We start from the raw sequence: 22,505 nt of genomic DNA, 5'->3' as shown, positions 1-22,505 counted from the left end.
TTCTCTTACTTTTTGAGGATATAGGTGATGTTTTTCAACTTTATTAAGGCATATTTTGCATATCATAAAATTCACCCATATCATGCTTACAAATCAATGATTTTTAGTAAATTTATCTAATTGTTCAATAATCATCATAAGTAAGTTTTATTATGTATTGTTTATTTATTATTTGCCGTTCCCCCCCCCCCCCCCAACTTTTAAATTCTTCTCTTGCTCTTTTTTGTTGGGTGCTTTGTTTGTTCAAGTCTGAGATTTGGAAATGTTCATTCTTTGTTAACAAGAGCCAGCAGGAAATATAGGATTCCTTCTCTCCCCTGGCCTGTCTCCGCTGAAGCCACCACCATACCTTGTTGGCTGGGCACTAGAAGAGTCTTCCATGTGTGTGGATACTGGATGACAAGGGCAACCTCCTTTAGTGGTTGCAGGGCTTATGAACCCTGCAGTATCTTTTGGCTTTACACATCTCTAAAGTATTTTTAAACTATTTTATGTACATGGCTCAGTGTACTCCTCCCTTTGCTTGCTTTTATAGTTTTCCACCTGATGTGAGGGGTGTATAAACAACATCTTCCATGACTATGATTTTTTCTTGTCATTTACAGTCTCTAAAGTTCTTGTGTATGGTCTGGAAGAGCTGCAGGCTCTTTAGTGAGACACCAGCACTGGGCCTAGCTCAGCTTCTTTTCTTTTCCTGTCTGTGCTTGCTGGCAAGCTTACTTACATTGAATGCAGTTAGGTTTCTTGTTCCATTATTAATTATCTCCACTTCTAAAACATACTGTAGGGGGAGGAGGGGCAAGATGGCGGAAGAGTAGGGTCCCCAAATCACCTGTCCCCACCAAATTACCTAGATAACCTTCAAATCATCCTGAAAATCTACGAATTCGGCCTGAGATTTAAAGAGAGACCAGCTGGAACGCTCCAGTGAGAAGAGTTCGCGCTTCTATCAAGGTAGGAAGACGGGGAAAACGAAATAAAGACACAAAAGGCCTCCAAGGGGGAGGGGCCCCGCGAGGAGCCGGGCTGAGGCCGGGGTGAGTGTCCCCAGGACAGGAGAGCCCCGTCCCGGAGGAGCAGGAGCTGCACCAACCTTCCCCGCGGAAAGGCCTCCCGGGGAATTGGAGCAGGATCCCCAGAAAGGCGGAGATGCCCTCGGGCTCCCTGGGACAGTAACAGGCACCTGCCCCGGGGAGAGTGCGCCGAGCTCCCTAAGGGCTGCAGCGCTCGGCGGGGCCCGGAGCAGCTCGGAGGGGCTCGGGCGGCGGCTCCGCGGAGGGGGCTGCGGGGCGGGAGTGCGAATCCAACAGCGCAGGCCCCGGAGCACAGGGCGCCGGGACACAGCCCAGGATCCGGCCTCCCCCGGGACAGGCAGAGGCCGGGAGGGCCCAGGACAGCAAGGACGCTCCTGCCCCGAGCTGAGCAGATCAGCGGCCCCGCCCCGGAGCGTCCAGGCCCTGCAGACCGAGAGCTCCGTAGTTACTGCAGGAGCTGAGTCCAGGGCTCCAGAGCTGCCCCCGCCACTGTGGCTTCCTCCTGGGGCCTCACGGGGTAAACAACCCCCACTGAGCCCTGCACCAGGCGGGGGGCAGAGCAGCTCCCCCAAGTGCTAACACCTGAGAATCAGCACAACAGGCCCCTCCCCCAGAGAACCAGCTAGATGGACAAGTTCCAGGGGAAGTCAAGGGACTTAAAGTATACAGAATCGGAAGATACTCCCTGTGTTTTTTTGTTTTTGTTTTTGTTTTTGTTTTTTTTTGTTTGTTTGTTTGCTTTTGATTTCTGTTTGCTTCCCCCACCTTTTTTTTTCCTTTCTTTCTTTTTCTTCTCTTTTTTCCTTTTTTTCTTCCTTTTTTCTTTTTCTCTTTTCTTTCCTTCTTTCTCTCCTCTCTTTTTCTCCTTTTCCCAATACAACTTGTTTTTGGCCACTCTGCACTGAGCAAAATGACTAGAAGGAAAACCTCACCTCAAAAGAAAGAATCAGAAACAGTCCTCTCTCCCACAGAGTTACAAAATCTGGATTACAATTCAATGTCAGAAAGCCAATTCAGAAGCACTATTATACAGCTACTGGTGGCTCTAGAAAAAAGCATAAAGGGCTCAAGAGACTTCATGACTGCAGAATTTAGATCCAATCAGGCAGAAATTAAAAATCAATTGAATGAGATGCAATCCAAACTAGAAGTCCTAACGACGAGGGTTAACGAGGTGGAAGAACGAGTGAGTGACAGAAGACAAGTTGATGGCAAAGAGGGAAAACTGAGGAAAAAAGAGACAGACAATTAAAAGACCATGAAGACAGATTAAGGGAAATAAACGACAGCCTGAGGAAGAAAAAACTACGTTTAATTGGGGTTCCCGACGGCACCGAAAGGGCCAGAGGGCCAGAATATGTATTTGAACAAATCATAGCTGAAAACTTTCCGAATCTGGGAAGGGAAACAGGCATTCAGATCCAGGAAATAGAGAGATCCCCCCCTAAAATCAATAAAAACCGTTCAACACCTCTACATTTAATAGCTAAGCTTGCAAATTCCAAAGATAAAGAGAAGATCTTTAAAGCTGCAAGAGACAAGAAATCCCTGACTTTTATGGGGAGGAGTATCAGGGTAACAGCAGACCTCTCCACAGAGACCTGGCAGGCCAGAAAGGGCTGGCAGGATATATTCAGGGTCCTAAATGAGAAGAACATGCAACCAAGAATACTTTATCCAGCAAGGCTCTCATTCAAAATGGAAGGAGAGATAAAGAGCTTCCAAGACAGACAGGAACTGAAAGAATATGTAACCTCCAAACCAGCTCTGCAAGAAATTTTAAGGGGGACTCTTAAAATTCCCCTTTAAGAAGAAGTTCAGTGGAACTATCCACAAAAACAAGGACTGACTAGATATCATGATGACACTAAACTCATATCTGTCAATAGTAACTCTGAACGTGAACGGGCTTAATGACCCCATCAAAAGGTGCAGGGTTTCAGACTGGATAAAAAAGCAGGACCCATCTATTTGCTGTCTACAAGAGACTCATTTTAGACAGAAGGACACCTACAACCTAAAAATGAAAGGTTGAAGAACCATTTACCTTTCAAATGGTCCTCAAAAGAAAGCAGGGGTAGCCATCCTTATATCAGATAAACTAAAATTTACCCCGAAGACTGTGGTGAGAGATGAAGAGGGACACTATCTCATACTTAAAGGATCTATCCAACAAGAGGACTTAACAATCCTCAATATATATGCCCTGGATGTGGGAGCTGCCAAATATTTAAACCAATTAATAACCAAACTGAAGAAATACTTAGATAATAATACACTTATACTTGGTGACTTCAATCTAGCTCTTTCTACCCTCAATAGGTCTTCTAAGCATAACACCTCCAAAGAAACGAGAGCTTTAAATGATACAGTGGACCAGATGGATTTCACAGATATCTACAGAACTTTACATCCAAACTCAACTGAATACACATTCTTCTCAAGTGCACATGGAACTTTCTCCAGAATAGACCACATACTGGGTCACAAATCGGGTCTGAACTGATACCAAAAGATTGGGATCATCCCCTGAATATTCTCAGACCCCTGCATTTCAGACCATGCCTTGAAATTAGAACTAAATCACAACAAGAAGTTTGGAAGGACCTCAAACACGTGGAGGTTAAGGACCATCCTGCTAAAAGATGAAAGGGTCAACCAGGAAATTAAGGAAGGATTAAAAAGATTCATGGAGGGATCCCTGGGTGGCACAGTGGTTTGGGGCCTGCCTTTGGCCCAGGGCGCGATCCTGGAGACCCGGGATCGAATCCCACGTCGGGCTCCCGGTGTATGGAGCCTGCTTCTCCCTCTGCCTGTGTCTCTGCCTCTCTCTCTCTCTCTCTCTCTCTCTGTGTGTGTGTGTGTGTGACTATCATAAATAAATAAAAATCTTAAAAAAAAAAGATTCATGGAAACTAATGAGACTGAAGATGCAACCATTCAAAATCTTTGGGATGCAGCAAAAGCAGTCCTAAGGGGGAAATACATCACAATACATCTCTTTTCTTTCCTTCTTTCTCTCCTCTCTTTTTCTCCTTTTCCCAATACAAGTCAAAAACTGGAAAGAACTCAAATACAAAAGCTAACCTTACACATAAAGGAGCTAGAGAAAAAACAGCAGATAGATCCTACAACCAGCAGAAGAAGTTAATTAAAATTCGAGCAGAACTCAACAAAATCGAGACCAGAAGAACTGTGGAACAGATCAACAGAACCAAGGGTTGGTTCTTTGAAAGAATTAATAAGATAGATAAACCATTAGCCAACCTTATTAAAAAGAAGAGAGAGAAGACTCAAATTAATAAAATCATGAATGAGAAAGGAGAGATCACTACCATCACCAAGGAAATACAAACGATTTTAAAAACATATGAACAACTATACGCCAATAAATTAGGCAATCTAGAAGAAATGGACGCATTCCTGGAAAGCCACAAACTACCAAAACTGGAACAGGAAGAAATAGAAAACCTGAACAGGCCAATAACCAGGGAGGAAATTGAAGCAGTCATCAAAAACCTCCCAAGACACAAGAGTCCGGGGCCAGATGGCTTCCCAGGGGAATTCTATCAAACGTTTAAGGAAGAAACCATACCTATTCTACTAAAGCTGTTTGGAAAGATAGAAAGAGATGGAGTACTTCCAAATTCGTTCTATGAGGCCAGCATCACCTTAATTCCAAAACCAGACAAAGACCCCACCAAAAAGGAGAATTACAGACCAATATCCCTGATGAACATGGATGCAAAAATTCTCAACAAGATACTAGCCAATAGGATCCAACAGTACATTAGGAAAATTATTCATCATGACCAAGTAGGATTTATCCCCGGGACACAAGGCTGGTTCAACACTCGTAAAACCATCAATGTGATTCATCATATCAGCAAGAGAAAAACCAAGAACTATATGATCCTCTCATTAGATGCAGAGAAAGCATTTGACAAAATACAGCATCCATTCCTGATCAAAACTCTTCAGAGTGTAGGGATAGAAGGAACATTCCTCAACATCTTAAAAGCCATCTACAAAAAGCCCACAGCAAATATCATTCTCAATGGGAAAGCACTGGGAGCCTTTCCCCTAAGATCAGGAACAAGACAAGGATGTCCACTCTCACCACTGCTATTCAACATAGTACTGGAAGTCCTAGCCTCAGCAATCAGACAACAAAAAGAGATTAAAGGCATTCAAATTGGCAAAGAAGAAGTCAAACTCTCCCTCTTCGCCGATGACATGATACTCTACATAGAAAACCCAAAAGCCTCCACCCCCAGATTGCTAGAACTCATACAGCAATTTGGTAGCGTGGCAGGATACAAAATCAATGCCCAGAAATCAATGGCATTTCTATACACTAACAATGAGACTGAAGAAAGAGAAATTAAGGAGTCATTCCATTTACAATTGCACCCAAAAGCATAAGATACCTAGGAATAAACCTAACCAAAGAGGTAAAAGATCTATACCCTAAAAACTATAGAACACTTCTGAAAGAAATTGAGGAAGACACAAAGAGATGGAAAAATATCCATGCTCATGGATTGGCAGAATTAATATTGTGAAAATGTCAACGTTACCCAGGGCAATTTACACGTTTAATGCAATCCCTATCAAAATACCATGGACTTTCTTCAGAGAGTTGGAACAAATTATTTTAAGATTTGTGTGGAATCAGAAAAGACCCCGAATAGCCAGGGGAATTTTAAAAAAGAAAACCATATCTGGGGGCATCACAATGCCAGATTTCAGGTTGTACTACAAAGCTGTGGTCATCAAGACAGTGTGGTACTGGCACAAAAACAGACACATAGATCAATGGAACAGAATAGAGAACCCAGAAGTGGACCCTCAACTTTATGGCCAACTAATATTCGATAAAGGAGGAAAGACTATCCATTGGAAGAAAGACAGTCTCTTCAATAAATGGTGCTGGGAAAATTTGACATGCACATGCAGAAGAATGAAACTAGACCACTCTCTTTCACCATACACAAAGATGAACTCAAAATGGATGAAAGATCTAAATGTGAGACAAGATTCCATTAAAATCCTAGAGGAGAACACAGGCAACACCTTTTTTGAACTTGGCCATAGTAACTTCTTGCAAAATACATCCACAAAGGCAAAAGAAACAAAAGCAAAAATGAACTATTGGCACTTCATCAAGATAAAAAGCTTTTGCACAGCAAAGGATACAGTCAACAAAACTAAAAGACAACCTACAGAATGGGAGAAGATATTTGCAAATGACCTATCAGATAAAGGGCTAGTTTCCAAGACCTATAAAGAACTTATTAAACTCAACACTAAAGAAACAAACAAGCCAATCATGAAATGGGCAAAAGACATGAAGAGAAATCTCACAGAGGAAGACATAGACATGGCCAACACGCACATCAGAAAATGCTCTGCATCACTTGTCATCAGGGAAATACAAATCAAAACCACGATGAGATCCCACCTCACACCAGTGAGAATGGGGAAAGTTAACAAGGCAGGAAACCACAAATGTTGGAGAGGATGCGGAGAAAAGGGAACCCTCCTGCACTGTTGGTGGGAATATGAACTGGTGCAGACACTCTGGAAAACTGTGTGGAGGTTCCTCAAGAGTTAAAAATAGACTTGCCTTACGACCCAGCAATTGCACTCTTGGGGATTTACCCCAAAGATTCAGATGCAATGAAACGCCGGGACACCTGCACCCCGATGTTTCCAGCAGCAATGTCCACAATAGCCAATCTGTGGAAGGAGCCTCGGTGTCCATCGAAAGATGAATGATAAAGAAGATGTGGTCTATGTATACAATGGAATATTACTCAGCCATTAGAAACAACAAATACCCACCATTTGCTTCAACGTGGATGGAACTGGAGGGTATTATGCTGAGTGAAGTAAGTCAATGGGATAAGGACAAACAGTGTATGTTCTCATTCATTTGGGGAATATAAATAATAGTGAAAGGGAATAAAGGGGAAAGGAGAGAAAATGAGTGGGAAGTATCAGTGAGGGTGACAGACCATGAGAGACTCCTCTAACTCTGGGAAACGAACAAGGGGTGGTGGAAGGGGAGGAGGGTGGGGGGTGGGGATGAATGGGTGACGGGCACTGAGGGGGGCACTTGACGGGATGAGCACTGGGTGTTATTCTGTATGTTGGTAAATTGAACACCAATAAAAAATTAATTTATTAAAAAAAACATACTGTAAATTTATGAGCAAGAAGATGTCTGCATGGTTGGGCTTTCCACTGGAAGAGAAACGTTTTTTTTTTTTTTAATTATTTATTTATGATAGTCACAGAGAGAGAGAGAGAGAGAGAGAGAGAGAGAGAGAGAGAGGCAGAGACATAGGCAGAGAGAGAAGCAGGCTCCATGCACCAGGAGCCCGACCTGGGATTCGATCCTGGGTCTCCAGGATCACGCCCTGGGCCAAAGGCAGGCGCTAAACCGCTGCGCCACCCAGGGATCCCGAGAAACGTTTTAAAGCCAGCATTTCAGACTAGTAGTGGAAGGCTACCATTCACCAAGCAGCTGAGGCTCCTGTCACTCCCTCAGGATGCGTGGCTCCCAGTGCTTCAGTACTCCACCCAGAGCAGCCACCATCTTGGGAGAGCAGCCTACTATTTGCTATTAATCCTCCCAAACTTGTCCCAGGTAACCACTACTTTATATTCTATCTCCGTAGATTTGCCTGTTCTGAACATTTGATATAAGTAGAATCAAATGTTCTGTGCTCCTTGTGTCTGCCTTCCTTCACTTAGCAGAATATTTGAGGTTCATCCATCTCAGCTTGTGTGTATCAGTCGTTGATTCCTTTTTCCTGGTGAGTAATATTTTTCTTATAGCACATTTTTGTCTATCCATTGATCAGTTGATTGACTTTTAGGTTTTTTCCAATTTGGGGCTATTATGAATAATGATTCTAGAAACATTTATATGCAAGTCTCTGTGTGGGTATATAACATATGCATTTCTCTCGGGTAGATACCGGGAAGTGGAATATCTAGGTCAAGTGGTAACTTTATGTTTAACTTTTTAAGAAATTTCCAACTGTTTTCCAAAGTGGTTCACCATTTTATATTCCTAGCAACAATGTATCAGTGTTTCTGTTCTTCACATCTTGCCAACATTAGTAATTGTCTTTTTTATTATAGCCATCCTAGTGGGTGTGAAATGATATCTCATTGTGGTTTTAATTTACAGTTTCCTACTGACTAATGATGTTTACATGCTTATTAGCTATTCATACATCTTCTTTGGTGAAATGTTTATTCAAATCTTTTGCTTATTTTTGAATGGTTTGCTTGCTTCCTATTGAGTTGTAACAATCCTTTATATACTCTGCAACTGTTTATCTGTATATCCTTCATCAGATGTGTGTTTTACAAATATTTTCCTCCTGATCTGTTGCTTGTATTTCCATTTCTTTTTTTAAAAAATTTTATTTATTTATTTATTTATTTATTTATTTATTTATTTATTTATTTATTTTAGAGAGAGGGAATGGGAATGGGAGGAGCAGCAGAAGGGGAGGAAGAGAGAGGGAGAAAGAATCTCAGGCAGACTCTGTGTCAAGCACAGAGCCTGTTGTGGGACTTAATCTTGTGATCCTGAGATCATGACCTGAGCTGAAATCAAGAGTCTGACAATCAATTGAGCCACTCAGGCACCTCCATATTTTCATGTCTTAATGATATATTTTAAAGCAGTTTTGAATTTTGATGAAGTTTACTTCAACTTTTTTGTTTATGGACCATGCTTTTAGTGTCATATCAAAAAACTGCTTAATTCAAAGTCTCAAAGATTTTATCCTATGTGTTGATATAAAAGTTGTATTGTTTTTGATTATGCATTTAATTAATTAATATTTTATTTATTTATTTGAGAGAGAGGGAGAGAAACCACAAGCAGGGAGAGCGTCAGAGGGAGAAGGAAAAGCAAGCTCCCTGAGGAGCAGGACGTGAGGGGCACGAAGCCCGACATGGGGCTCTATCCCAGGACCCTAGGATCATGACCCAATCTGAAGGTAGGCACTTAACTGGCTGAGCCACCGGGGTGCCCTTAGATTGCCCATTTAAATATGTCATCCAGGTGTGTCTGGATGGCACAGTCAATTGGGCACCTGTCTCTTGATTTTGACTTAGATCATGATTTCAGGATCATGAGATGGAGCTCTGCATCTAGCTCTGCACTCATGAGGAGTCTGCTGAGGATTCTTTTTCCCTCTGCCCCTCTCCCAGCTCAAGTTCTCCGTCTCTCAAATAAATAATAAATAAATAAAATCTTTAAAAAAAATGTCATCCACCTTGAGTTAATTTTTGTGTATGGTGTGAGGCAAAAGTCTACGTTCATCTTTTGCATATGGATATCCAATTGTCCCAGCACCATTTACAGGAAAGATTCTCCCCAGTGAATTTTCTGGGCAAATCACTCAATTGATCATAAATATAAGGACTTATTTCTGGACTCTCAGTTCTGTTTCATTGATTTCTGTGTCTTTCCTTAAGCCAGTATCATACTGTCTTGATAACTGTAGTGTGATAGTAAATTTGAAAGTGGGAAGTGAAAATCCTCCAAGTTCATTCTTCAAAATTGTTTAGACTATGAAAGTAAGATATTTTGTATTTCCATAATAAATTTGTAGATCAGCTTGTCAGTTCTTGTAAAAAAAAAAGCCTGGATTGATTTTTATAGGGATTATATTAAATCTGTAGATAAATTTGAGGAGTACTGCTGTCTTAACCATATTATGTCTCCTGATTCATGAACATGGGATGGCTTTCCAGTTCCTTAGATCTTCTTCAATTTATTTCAATAATCTTTTACCATTTTTCAGGTATACATCTTGTACTACTTTTGTTGGATCTATTCCCTAAGTATTTTATTTATTTTTTGATTTATTTTAATGGAATTATTTAATTTCATTTTCAGACTGTTCATGACTAGTGTATAGAAATACAATTAATTTATGTATAGCGATCTGATATTCAGCAACCTTGCTATATTTGTGTGTCATTTGTGTGTTAGTTGTAATAGTGATTTTTAATAGATTCCTTAAGATATTCTACATATAAGATCATGCCGTCTGTGAATAGAGATAGATTTACTTTTTTCTTTCCTATCTGGATGCCTTTAAATACCTTTTCTTGCTCATTGAATTGACTAGATCCTCTAATACAACATTGAGTAAAAATGGTGAGAACAGATATTCTTGGCTTATTCCTGAACTTGGGGGCATTTGGTCTTTAAATATTAAATACGGTTTTTACTGTAGTTATTTTTAGGTGTTCTTTCAGATTCAGGAAATTCCCTTCTATAACTCATTTTTAAAAGATTTTTATTGTGCATGGGTATTGGATTTTGTCAAATGCTCATGAAAATGTGTTCTTTATTTGATTAATATGGTCTATGACATTAATTGATTTTCAGATGTGAAGCCAGCCTTGTGTTCCTAGGATAAATCCTACTTGGTCATGGCATATAATCTTTTTTTTTTTTTTTTTTTTTGTATGTTGTTGGAGTTGCTTTTCTAATATTCTGTTGAGGATTTTTGCACCTATGTTTATGACTAATATTTGTCTCTTTTTATATATCCCCAAGCCTAGAATAGGTCTTACATTTTTAATTGGATGAAAAAAGGAATATTTCTTGGCATGTGAAAATTATATGAAACTTAAATTTCAGTGCTTAGGTCTAAAGTTTTATAGAAACACAGCCATATTCATTCATTTACCTATTGTCAGTGGCTGCGTTCACACTGCAACAGCAGAGTAGTTGCAACAGAGACCATATGGCCTACAAAGCCTACAATATTTATTGCTTGCTCTTTTAACAGAGAACATTTCTAACCCCTGCTATGGATTATTAGTAACTTTTTTTCCTGCTTCTTTGTATATGTAGTAATTTTTGGTTACTTGTTGAATGTTGTGAGTATAGGCAATACAGATCTTGGATGATGATATTTTTCTCAACAGAACATTAAATTTTAATCAGGAAGGCAAACATCGCCTCTTTCATGTTGAGGTTTGATTTTTGGCTCTCTTAGGGAAGATCTATCATTGTTACTTAGCTCTTACTGCTATGACATGGTCCTTATACTTAGGGTATGGCCTTTGAGTCTTCACCTGAAGCCTTGGGAGTTCACCAAATACTCTCTGTAATCACTGGGCATAAATCCCAACCTCTGCCCTCCCAACAGTGCTCCATCTAAAATCTCTGTCCTGCTCTACAGCTTTCTTTGCTGGGCCTCCCAGAACTGTGCTGTGCACACGTATTTTTCAAGAGTTGGCTCTGAGTGCAATTTTCACACGACGTTTTTTAGGCTCCTTCTCCTAGGTCCCTCCTTTCTAAAACCCTCTCCAGAAAATCCCAGTGGTCTTTGCAGTTCTAAACTCTAGGATCTGTCTCCTCTACCACTCTCTGATTGGGTACTATTTCTCTGAACATGGACATGCCCTCAAGGTGAAGCTGAGATGAATATGGGGCTCATCTAAGGTGCTAATATGTTTCATTTCTTTTATGTTTCTTTTCTCTAGAGGATCATGACCTTACATTGTCTAATATTTAATACAGCTTTTAGAATTATTCGTGGGGACAGTTAATTCTAATGCCATCCACTCCATCGTATTCAAATCCAGATCAATTGTTTTTTTGAATACGTTTTATGCCAGATTCTTTATATGCATTATTGCTAGTCTATGTGCGTCCTGCAAAGTATACATTATTATCCTCATTTTTATTGATTAGGAAACTGATGCTTAGAAAGTTTTAAGAACTAAAATTAACCCAGCTAAGTCAATGGAGCTGGATTTGGAACCGAGATTTCTTTGGCTTCAATTTCTACTCTAACATAGTTTCTTCCCAGGTAGTCACTGGCGAGTCAGTATATAAATTCCACACGAATCACTACAATTTTATCAAAACTTTGCATTAATATTTTTGTGAATTAAAATGTTTAGAGGGAGAGGTTATTGGTGTCATCAGTTAAAAATGATAAATGAGGTTTATATAAGGATTTTGCTGCCCTATTCAGAGAGAATTGGTATCTATATTTAAAATAGTGTTTGTAACTGATTATTTTAAATTATTTTAAATGTTTGAATAAACCTTGTACTCCCTCTAAGAAATATTATTTCTTTTCATAATTCCTACACAAATTTTGAATTTATACTACTAAATGCCTAGATAAGAGATTATTGAAGTCACATAAACTCCTCTTGCAAATGGTAAACTTAAGAATTTTCTTTGTTCTTTTTTCTCCATGTCTTATATGATAGAGAATGCATTTAGAATCTAATTCATATCTTAACAGTTAAGAATATTTTCTGTGTTTTTTTTTACATCAGCCTTCTAAAGAAATTATTGTTGGGGGGGTGTCATTGGCTCTGTCTCTTCTTAATGTGGAATTTAAAGTTGCAATGAAACTTCTCTATAATATTTTCTTAAAACCACATATAAATTTTACATAGTAGAGATGCCTGGGTGGCTCAGCGGTTGAGCGTCTGCCTTCAGCCCAGGGCCTGATCCCGGACTCCCGGGATCGAATCCCACATCGGGCTGCCTGCATGGAGCCTGCTTCTCCCTCTGCCTCTCTCTCTCTCTCTCTCTGTCTCCTATGAATAAATAAATAAAATCCTTAAAAAAATTTTATGTAGTAATACTCCAACAAACCAAAATAATAAATTATCCTATATATTGCCAAAAAAGTTAAAACAGTGAATGTTTCTGGGGCATTCCTATGAAATGAATGTCTCTGTCCCCTCCTCCCTCTCCACCAATTTATATATTGAAACCCTAATCCCCAGTGTGATAGTATTCAAGGGTGGGTCTTTGGGAGATAATTAGATAATTAGATAATGATTAGATAATTAGATAAAGCCCCCATGAATTGTATTAGTACCCTTATAGGAGACATGAGAGAGATGATCTTTCTCCACCATGTGAGGATACAGCAAGAAGGTGGCCAAACCTTTGCAAACCAGGAAGTAGGCTCTCACCAGACACTGAATCTGTTGGTGCCTTGATTTTGGATTTCCTGGCCTCCAGAACTAAGAAATAAATGTGTGTTGAGTCTGTGGCATTTTGTTATAGCAGCCTAACCTGACTATCATTTACATATTTTTTTGGCTAATGTCCTGAGATATTAGGATGACCATGAAGAAACTGGTACTACTGGATCATGCCATTGCCAAATATGGCAAGATTTTTGTTGTCGGGCACTTATCATGTCACTATGGGAGATAGGCCATCTTATGCTTTCAGAAATGGAATACTTGGCAAATAATACTTAGAAATTTTTAACCTATCATAATGTAGTCTGACCCTGGAAAATTAGCCCTTATTCCCAACTAATAACACCAATCTCCTTCTCTGAGCACTCCATGTCTCTTATCAGGAAAGGTTATTTATAAACCTGCAAGCAGTGTTCAGAGTTTCCCCCAAAGAACTGTTTCCCAAACACAAAAGAAAGAGTCAGTGTGAACAGTCTTTGAAGCCTGTTGCTCATTGTCTGTTTCCTTGCTCTGTGCATCTTTCTTATATCCACCAATACCCTCTACAGACTGTCTTTAACAATGAGGAGCCTTGCTGAAGTTCTGCCAGTTTGATCTACCAATTATTTTATCCATTGCTTGGATCTAAATGTAAAGACCTACCCATTCTACTCCTTTCCCTTTCCTTCTGTAAGTTTCCCACCAGCTTTGTTTTCTTCTCTCCTGTGTGAATTCAATCACGTAAATCAAAACTCTGATGCTCTATCATTCTAGCTGCCATGTGTTTAGTAGTGTGTTTTGAGTAGATTCAGCAAGATTTAAGAGAGAAAGAAAAAGAGTAAGAGAATGGCACAGGTAGAGCAGATGGGTCACTGGGCACTTGGAGCAACACAAGCAATTCCAGGCGACTATTCAGCAATTTGGAGAGAATCATCAGTCACTTCAGGAGCATGACTGTGAAGCTTTTATCCAATACAACACACCAGTACAGTCTATGTGAAACAGAGGAGTCAAAATGCCTGGTGACTCTGAGGACTGAAACACAGGCTAGATCCTACTCTTCCCTACATGAGTGGAAATGTCTTCAAAATGAGCACCATTAAAGAAGGTGGAGCTGAGAGTCAATTTCTACCTCCTAAAGGAATCCAACAAAGCTAGCACTGGGTTAAGTGAAAATCAGATGATGTAATAGTAAGGGTGGGATCGAAATTTTGCCATGGTGTGGCATCATTAACTATACCTGGTCAAAGAGGGGTGAACTGAGCAATGTGATCTTGGAATCCACACGCCCCGGCTATGAAAATACATAGAGATCCACAGTCTATTGCCTTTCATCCCCTTTTATTTTTTCCCAAGCTCATGGAAAATGGATTTTGAGGCCAAAGAGGCAGCAGAGAGAAGGGAAATAGGCCTTCCCCACATCTCTTTTGTTTCATTCCATGTCAGACTCACCACGGTGACACATGTGCACTTTTAACACCTGTTTCCTTATCTCTCAAATGCTATTTTGCTGCTTCTTAGGAGATGAGCATGAAGCATGGAACTGGAGGGTAAGAATGGATCTGAGGCTATATAAATCCGATGCTCCCCTTTACCAGAAAGAATAATGAAAACATAAGGCTTGCGACTGCATTAGGTCTTTTCTTAACAGCAGGACAGAAATTTTACATCTCTCATCTTGTTCCTCTCCCATCCCGGCCTTCTTCCTTCCCGACTCAGGGGAGATTTAGAAAATTTGGGTTCAGTGGTCCATCCGGAGAAATGACCAGACACAAACGCAGACCCTGTAGTGCAGACACAGCACTGAGTTGTGATGTGCCAAAAAACTTTCAAAAGGAAACAAGCCAAATGTGAAGGAAGAGGACCCTTCCAGTCATTACAAGGAAGACACATGAAATGACCACAAATGTTTTAACAGAGAGATTCCCACCGTGATTTACTGCCAGGTTGAGATGAAGTGCATTTTGTTAATATCTCCTACATTTTGTGGGTCCCCCAAGGGTAGACTCATTGTGATCTATTAGAATTTTAATGCCCACGAGGTGACAAGCTTTGGTCCTGTTTGCAACAATTCTTCAGGGTGTCTTGTACAAATCTGAGGCGGAAAAATCTCAGAGCGAAAGGTTCTTGAGAAAGCACAGAACAGCATATTAATTATAAATGGGGAAATGTTCTAATTTGGGTTAAGTTTTGTAGAAAGAAAAAGACCTCAGGGCTATTTCAGGTACTAACCGGGTTTTCTGTAAATTGAAATATAGATGGGAGGGTTTCTTTGGACAGCTGTTTCTTCAAATTTTTAATAGTCAAAGAAAGGGTGCCCCAATATTGTTAAAGGGATGGCATCTTCTTAACCAAACAATGAATCTCATCTTGTCATCCTCTCCTCTCCCTTTTGTTAATCACACATAGCGCATTCCTTTCTGGAATGTTATTTTTTCCCCCAACCCCATTCTCCTTGGCAAATCACCAGTATTTTTTTATTTGTGCATTTGGACTCAGTGGCGGTCTTAGCAGGCCTTCCTGTAAGCATGCTTATTTATTTATTTATTTATTTATTTATTTATTTATTTATTTATTTATTTATTTAGCATGCTTACCTTTTAACCACGTTCAGGGCAAGTAATTCTACACGCTGCACCAACATGGAGAGAAAAAAATAAATAAAAAATGCCTGTCATTTTTCACAGTCGGATCCCTATCCAGGCAATCTAGGTAAAAGAAAATGTGAAAAAAAGAAAATACAACTCTCTTAAGAGTCAGTTATTTAACTGGAATCTGGAGCAATGGGCGTCGGAGATGCCCGAGCCAGGAAATCAGTTTCCTTCGAGAGAAATACGGTCTTGTGTTAGGTCTAAGTTTTCTGTGCCAGATTCTCAGGGGTTTGTCTCCCTTTGGGGAGTGGAGCTGCTCTGGTCGGAGCCCCAGTGAAGAAGCCATCAGGGCCCCCTGCTGGGTGGTTTGCCTCCTTTAACTCTTACACCACCACGGGCGAGAAAGGCGCGCGTGGCCTCCGTGCACAAAGGAGACTGTGTCTCAGCGCCTTAAGTACCAGGTCGCCGCGGGAGGGTCTGCCGGCAAGTTTCAGAGGCGCAGCTGGAAGGCGCATCTGCCTGCGTTCCCTTCAGGGCGCTGCAAACACCGAGCCGAGCCGATGCGCTGTGGCCTGGCGTGCTTCCTCTCCAGTTTCTAGAATGAATTCTTGGTGCGAAGTTGTTTCTCCTCCCACTTCCTCCGGGCCCGTTGCGGTGAGCGTTGGGGTAGTAAGTTAGGGTACTCGAGCCCGGGTGTTTAACTCGGGGCGGGCGGGGCCCTGGCGCTGTCCCGGGAAGCGGGTGCTAAGGTTCCGCGGGGCGGCGGGAGCGCGGGGCCGCCGCAAACCAGAGAGGGAGGGGCTCCCCCCAAGCCTCACGGCAGCAACGAATCAACGAATGAATGAATGAATGAATGAACGAACGGACGAACGAACGAAGCAAGCTCCGCAACCGCGCGCTAGGGCCTCGGGCGCACCTGCGGGGAGGGTCGCGGCCGAGAGGCGCCTCGCGAGCGCCCTCTGGCGAGGACGGAGCGCGCGTGTCCCCGCCCCGGCCCCCCTTCCCGCCGCCGCGGCGCCCCCGCCCGGCTCTCCGGGTTCACTCTCGGTCTCTCACTCCGGGAGACACAGACGGCAGCTGCCCGGGCGTGCGGGGACCGGGGCGCCGAGGGAGGGACGCGAAGCCCGGAGCCCCAGCCGCGGTCTCCGCGCGGGTGGGCTGAGCCGACCCCCTCCCCGGCCACTTGGCGGGCGCGCCCGGACTTGGGGACGCGGCTCGGGAGGAGCCGGGGCGGCGGCGGCCGAGACAGGGGCGCGCACCCGGACGGGAGCGGAGTGAGCGGCGGGCTGGGCGGCGGCGGCCGCAGCGGCGGGTCCCCGGTGCCCCCCCGCCCCCCGCCCCCCGCCTCGCCGCCTCGCAGGCAGCGCCGCCTCCCCGGGCCGCGGCCGCCCGGCCGGGTCCCCTGCGCGTTCCCGGGCTCCGAGCCGGCGCACGATGCGCCCGGCTGCGTTCTGATCGCCGCCGCCGCCGCCGCCGCCGCCGCCGCCTCCGCCGCGATGATCCCCGCCGAGCCGCCGCCGCAGCCGCTGCAGCCGCCGCCGCCGGCCCCGCCGAACCATGTGGTGAGCACCATCGAGAACCTGCCGGCCGAGGGCGGCGGCGGCGGCAGCCTGTCCGCCTCCTCCCGGGCCGGCGTCCGCCAGCGGATCCGCAAAGTGCTGAACAGGTGAGCGGGGCGCGGGGCGCGGGGCGCGGGGCGCGGGGCGCGGGCTGGGGCTCCCCCCCCCCGGCCCCCAGGCCCCTCGGGACGGACTCGCAGGGCGCCCGGCGACGGTGCGCCCGGAGCCCGCGGGGAGGCCGTGGCAGCTCGTCCCGGAGCGGAGCGCGGAGCCCTGGGGCGCGCGGGCGGCCGGCGCCGGCGGGTCCGGGGCGGGAGTTCGCGGAGAGGCGGGTCCGCACTCGCGCCGCGTCCCCGCGCGTGCACATCCCGTTACCCGCTCGACCCCGGCTCTGCGCCCCGGGGACCGCGGAGGGCGGGAGGGATGGAGGGAGGGATGGAGGGAGGGATGGAGGGAGGGATGGAGGGAGGGATGGAGGGACCCCCCCCAGGGGGCCCGGGCGCAGGCGGGAAGGCGCGGTCGCCCGCCCCGGGCCCGAGGTCTCCAGCCTCCACGCGGGGGCGGGGGCACGAGGTCGCGGCGGGGGCCCCGCTGCTCGCCGTCCGCCCCTCCAGTGGCCGCTCGCCCGCGCGCACGCGGGGACCCGGGAGCGCGGAGCTGGAGGCCGGGGGGACCCAGGCGGGGCGCGAGGAGCCTGCGAGGAAGGTGCGCGCGGGGGCGGCCCGGAGCCCGGGGAGGCGAGCGCAGACCGCGCTGGGAGCTGCGCAGTGGACGCACCAAGGACGAGGCGTTTTAGGAGGGGAACCCGGGTTGACGCGTAGACGCGGGCCCTGGCGCAACTGTTGGGCGAAAGGCACTTTTTCTACTTAAGTAACTTGAAATGGTCGAAGAGCTGACGCTTTAAAAAAAAAAAAAAAAAAAAAAAAAAGGAAAAATCGGGTAATTGGTTTTGCGTGTTTCTATTCGAGTGCGTGTGTGCCTTCTGGATGCATCCGTGCGGGGGACTCTTAAGGTCGCCCTGGTCATACAGGTTTGTGCGCGGCGGTGCTCTGCGTAGCCGAGTCCCCCGTGGGGCTCTGCATAGGACTCCGCGCGGCTGCAAGCTGTAGTGGGAGCAAAAAATATGTACAGAAGTGGAAGCTTGGAGCATGGTTTAAATCAGGTATAACAAATCCCAAACCATTGGAGACGCCTAGTGAAGACTTGACGTGTATGTGAGCTTTCAGTAGGTTTCCATGTACTAGGACACCACAAGAAATTCACGTTGGAGGAGATTATGAGTTGCTAATAGGAAGTCAAGCCTCTACTTTCCTCCAAGTTGTAGGTTAGGACAACACCTTCCAGAATATTACACTTTAAAAGCGACCAGAGCAAATCAAGAAGATGCTGGCTTGGTGCATAGTGTGTGGGTTTCCTAATCCTCATGAACACCTCTCGGTGTTTTTTTTTTTTTTTTTTTTTTTTAATTGTAAATATCTTGGCATTGGATGTTTAGATTTTTAAGCAGAGTATGTTAAATATCACTGTCCGTCATCAAACTGGAAGGAAAAAAAAAACCTGGTGCAAGCGTTCATTTTTCTTTCCTTGATTCTAAGTTATTCTTGATTCCGTGCAGATTGTTTCTTGGTATTTAATGAGTCTTAGAGTCCGGAATAAAAAGATCACCGAGGAGACTTGGTTGTCATCATCTCTCAGCAGCCAGTAACTAGCCACGTGGCTCCCGGGCAGAGCTGCGCATCTCCCTGGGTCTCGGTTTCTGCATTTGTAAAATGTGTTTTATAATACCTGTCTTCCTGCTCTTGTCATGAGATAATACTAAAGAAAATACTTGGGCGAGTATAAAGCTCTGCATGAATTCATGCATTCAGTGGATTTTTGTTGCCTGAGGTGGGTCTGTGGGAGCATCGCAAGCAAATGAAGTCCTAGTACATCAAGAGTAGAACTTTGTGTTTTACTAAGCCTTCAGTGATCTGCGTGACATTAGCTGTACTAGTCCCAATTTTTAGAGGAAGATTTTAGATGGAAAGATTGGGTCAATGACATGTCATCACAGGCGCATCTGTGAATGGGAACCTATCTAGGGTAGTAGCCTTCCCACTTCAACTAAAACGTTTGTTTAGTTGTCTTTCAGAATTCTTGAGAATTTTCAACGTAGTATTTTGTATTGAGTTAATGGTCTTTCCTTATCCTTCAAGGGAGAGAAGAAAAGATTTCTTTTTTTTAAATAAATTTTTATTTATTTATGATAGTCACACACACACACACACACACACACACACACACACACAGAGAGAGAGAGAGAGAGAGAGAGAGGCAGAGACACATGCAGAGGGAGAAGCAGGCTCCATGCACCAGGAGCCCAACGTGGGATATGATCCCGGGTCTCCAGGATCGCACCTTGGGCCAAAGGCAGGCGCCAAACCACTGCGCCACCCAGGGATCCCGAAAAGATTTCTTTTGAGAGGGAGCATCTTTGGTACGGAGACTGAAAAAAAGATTAAATATAGAAATCTCAATGGAATAATTTCATTAGCATGCTGATGAGGTTGGCTTCTGCGCCTTGATTATGTCAACAGGAGGCCATTGGTAGTGGCTGCTGAGTGACTGGGCTCTACAAGCAACAGTGTGGGAGGAAACTGGAATTTTGGAGATCTTGTGCCAGCATTTAGCTGTGGCTCCCCTCTAGTTTGAACCCTCCAAGTATGATGGATCTAGCCAGTAATAGTTATCAGGCTGGGCCACTGGGGCCAAATCATAAGCATTGTCCATTTTCTCAAAACTTATGATCATTTTATCACCCTTCTTTTTCTTCTTCTTTTACTCTTCATTTTTCCTTAATATTTCTGTAGCCTCTACCTGCGTTGCCCTATCAATTTACTGTCCTCTGGGTTTCAGTTGCTTTTTTTCATTTGCTTCTGGCATGCAGCAAGTTAGCTGTTAGCAGAAAGTGAGGTTGCAAATCTGGAAGTTTAGAGCCAATATAAAAAAATATCCCTCCAACTTTTGGCATGCAGATTTATGGTTGGCAGCATTCTATTGCTGTGAGCTGGCCAGTAGTCTCTTCAGTGACAGAATGGGACATTGCACCACTGTGAGTTAGCTCTTAGCATCCCATTGGGCCAAAGGGGCAGTGCTGACAGTCTGAGGATGGTGCAGTGAGATGGAGATCATTAGTTAGACTATGAGCAACGTAAGCCCATGATTTGCTTGCCACTGGTGGCAGTCTGTAACAATAGCTACCTGCCAACCCAGAGGAAGAAATGCAAACACATATGCTATCTATATCTACCCAGGGATAGGTAAAAAGAAAAGTACTGATTAATAATTAATTGTAGGAACTTATTCTCAAGAAGCGTAGAATGAAAATGTAGTGTTACCTTAGTGTAATCTGCCTGATGTTGTCCTGCATCATTTTACTTTCCTCAGTATAGCTCCTCAGCATCCCACCCCCCAATTTTTATAAGCTTGTAGAATTGGATTGCTGCATTTTGTACATGACAATTGGGCATCTCATTGATAACTCACTTTCTGTAAAGCAATTATATTAGGATCTAATAGTATCCAAGATTTTGATGAAAAAGGAGGTGCCAGGTAATTTTTAAAAATCAGTTAATGGGATGTGTCACATTCTTCTCCCTGTGGTATTCAAAATTGTTTTGGCAGTAGGACACAGGAAATCCAAGATGATTCCAATGCTGAGATAATTGTTATTTCTTTCATTCTCAAGGGTTTAGAATAATGTATCAGTTCAAGCAAGGAAAACATATGGCAAATTCTTCCTCATTTATTTCTTAGCAGGGAATAATATTTATTACCCTGTCATGGGCAAGCAGTATATGACAAAAAAAGAAAACACCTCAAGGGCAACAGTTGATGACGCTTTCACAAGAACTGCTGAATCCTGGTAGATTTCTTAGAAAGATAGAGGAGTAGACACTAGTCTATAGAGTAGCCAGAGATTTATCTTCTAAAATGATCACTTAATGAAATGTTTGTGAAAAACAAGTAGTTGCTTGTTTTGTGTTTTGCATGTGTATGGTTTTATTTATCTTTTCCCAGTTGAATATTATTTTCAGATCTTAACAAAAATGACTGTGAATTTCTAGTTTTGACCCACTTTCTTCCCCACAAGACATTCATTGTGTTGTCTCAAGTTACAAAGGGGTTTCTGCCTTTTCGAGTCTTGTAGTAGGGATATCTAATCACTAAAATGGATCCACTCGTGTGACGCTGGGTCATCCATTTGTTTCATTTAGAACCGATTTCCAATTTACGTTTTGATTCATTTTATTAATTTTAAAACGTCTGAAGAATTTTTGAATTGAAAACCAAGAAACATTAAGGAGGATACCTAGAGAGTTGGTAGCAAGCCTAAATAAAATCAACATGGGAAGTTACCTGTGTAAGATAGGACAATATGTGCATGTCACATATATCATGAGTCATTAAATAAGGTGGACAGAATATGGTAAACTAACAGAATGGCTGCCAAGGAACAGGATGATGCTTGAACTAATAGGTACAGTTGATGAAGACATAATTTAGATTATCCTTTATCAAGTCAGAAAGCTCTTGTTGAAAAATTGATAGTGAGGCTCTTTCTTAAGCTGCTGCTTCTAACAGATGTCAAAACAAAAGGGAAGACCAACTAGTAATGAGTATAACTGATATACAGTATTCCAAATGGAACCGGGTGGTGTGATCAAAAACAGACATTTCTAAGATCAGTAGTAAACAAAAGATGTCGAAGGATGCATTTATTTTTAACCAGAGGACAAAATTATGAAAATAAAAGATCATCCCGTATGCTTATTTTTTATACAGAGGGCTTGGAGAAATGAGCATTTATATTAAAGGAATATTTGGTTTATGTGGGATAGAGATGATACATTTCCAAGTAATGTGTAAGAAAATGGACGTCTCTTTGCATAATTTTCCTTTCAAGATCTTCAACGTCTCAGGGTCATCATAATAGAAGTCTATTTTTGCCAAACACTGCTGTAGATGCAGATGATATAGGAAATTGAGTTGGCTGCTCATATAGTTCTAAGGTTATCTAATGCAAGAGCTGATTTATTATTTAATTGCCATTTCTCATAAAAGTAGAATGCAGAATGTGAGAATACCACCACCAGGTTTTAGCTTAGCTTTCTCAAACTCATTAGTTTGAGTTCAGGCCAGTGAGCATTCACTGTACATTTTTCAAGCACATTAATTCTTAATTATGTTTCTAAAAAAAGTATTCTTAGGAAGTTAAACTCCAGTAGCCACGTGGAGAAATACCTCACAAATATTTTGCCTATTTCTTGACTGAGGCGCAAACACATACA

At 43.3% G+C, this 22,505-nt stretch overlaps 1 protein-coding gene and 1 pseudogene across 1 annotated transcript in view; one reads left to right on the top strand and one right to left on the bottom strand.

Annotated features, from left to right (window-relative positions):
• Positions 1–266: 266 nt before the first annotated feature.
• On the bottom strand, positions 267–11,487 carry LOC112922688 (protein LSM12-like; annotated as a pseudogene).
• A 5,157-nt stretch (positions 11,488–16,644) lies between these two features.
• SLC35F1 (solute carrier family 35 member F1) overlaps positions 16,645–22,505 on the top strand; it is a 381,287-nt gene continuing 375,426 nt past the window's right edge. The window contains exon 1 of the mRNA XM_072765394.1: positions 16,645–17,282. Coding sequence (XP_072621495.1) covers positions 17,113–17,282 — 170 coding nt within the window. The 5' untranslated portion in view covers positions 16,645–17,112. The remainder of the gene's footprint in view (positions 17,283–22,505) is intronic.

Source organism: Vulpes vulpes, chromosome 1 (genome assembly GCF_048418805.1).
Source record: "Vulpes vulpes isolate BD-2025 chromosome 1, VulVul3, whole genome shotgun sequence".
Classification (NCBI taxonomy): Eukaryota; Metazoa; Chordata; class Mammalia; order Carnivora; family Canidae; genus Vulpes; species Vulpes vulpes.
This window is presented reverse-complemented; position numbering and strand designations above follow the sequence as displayed.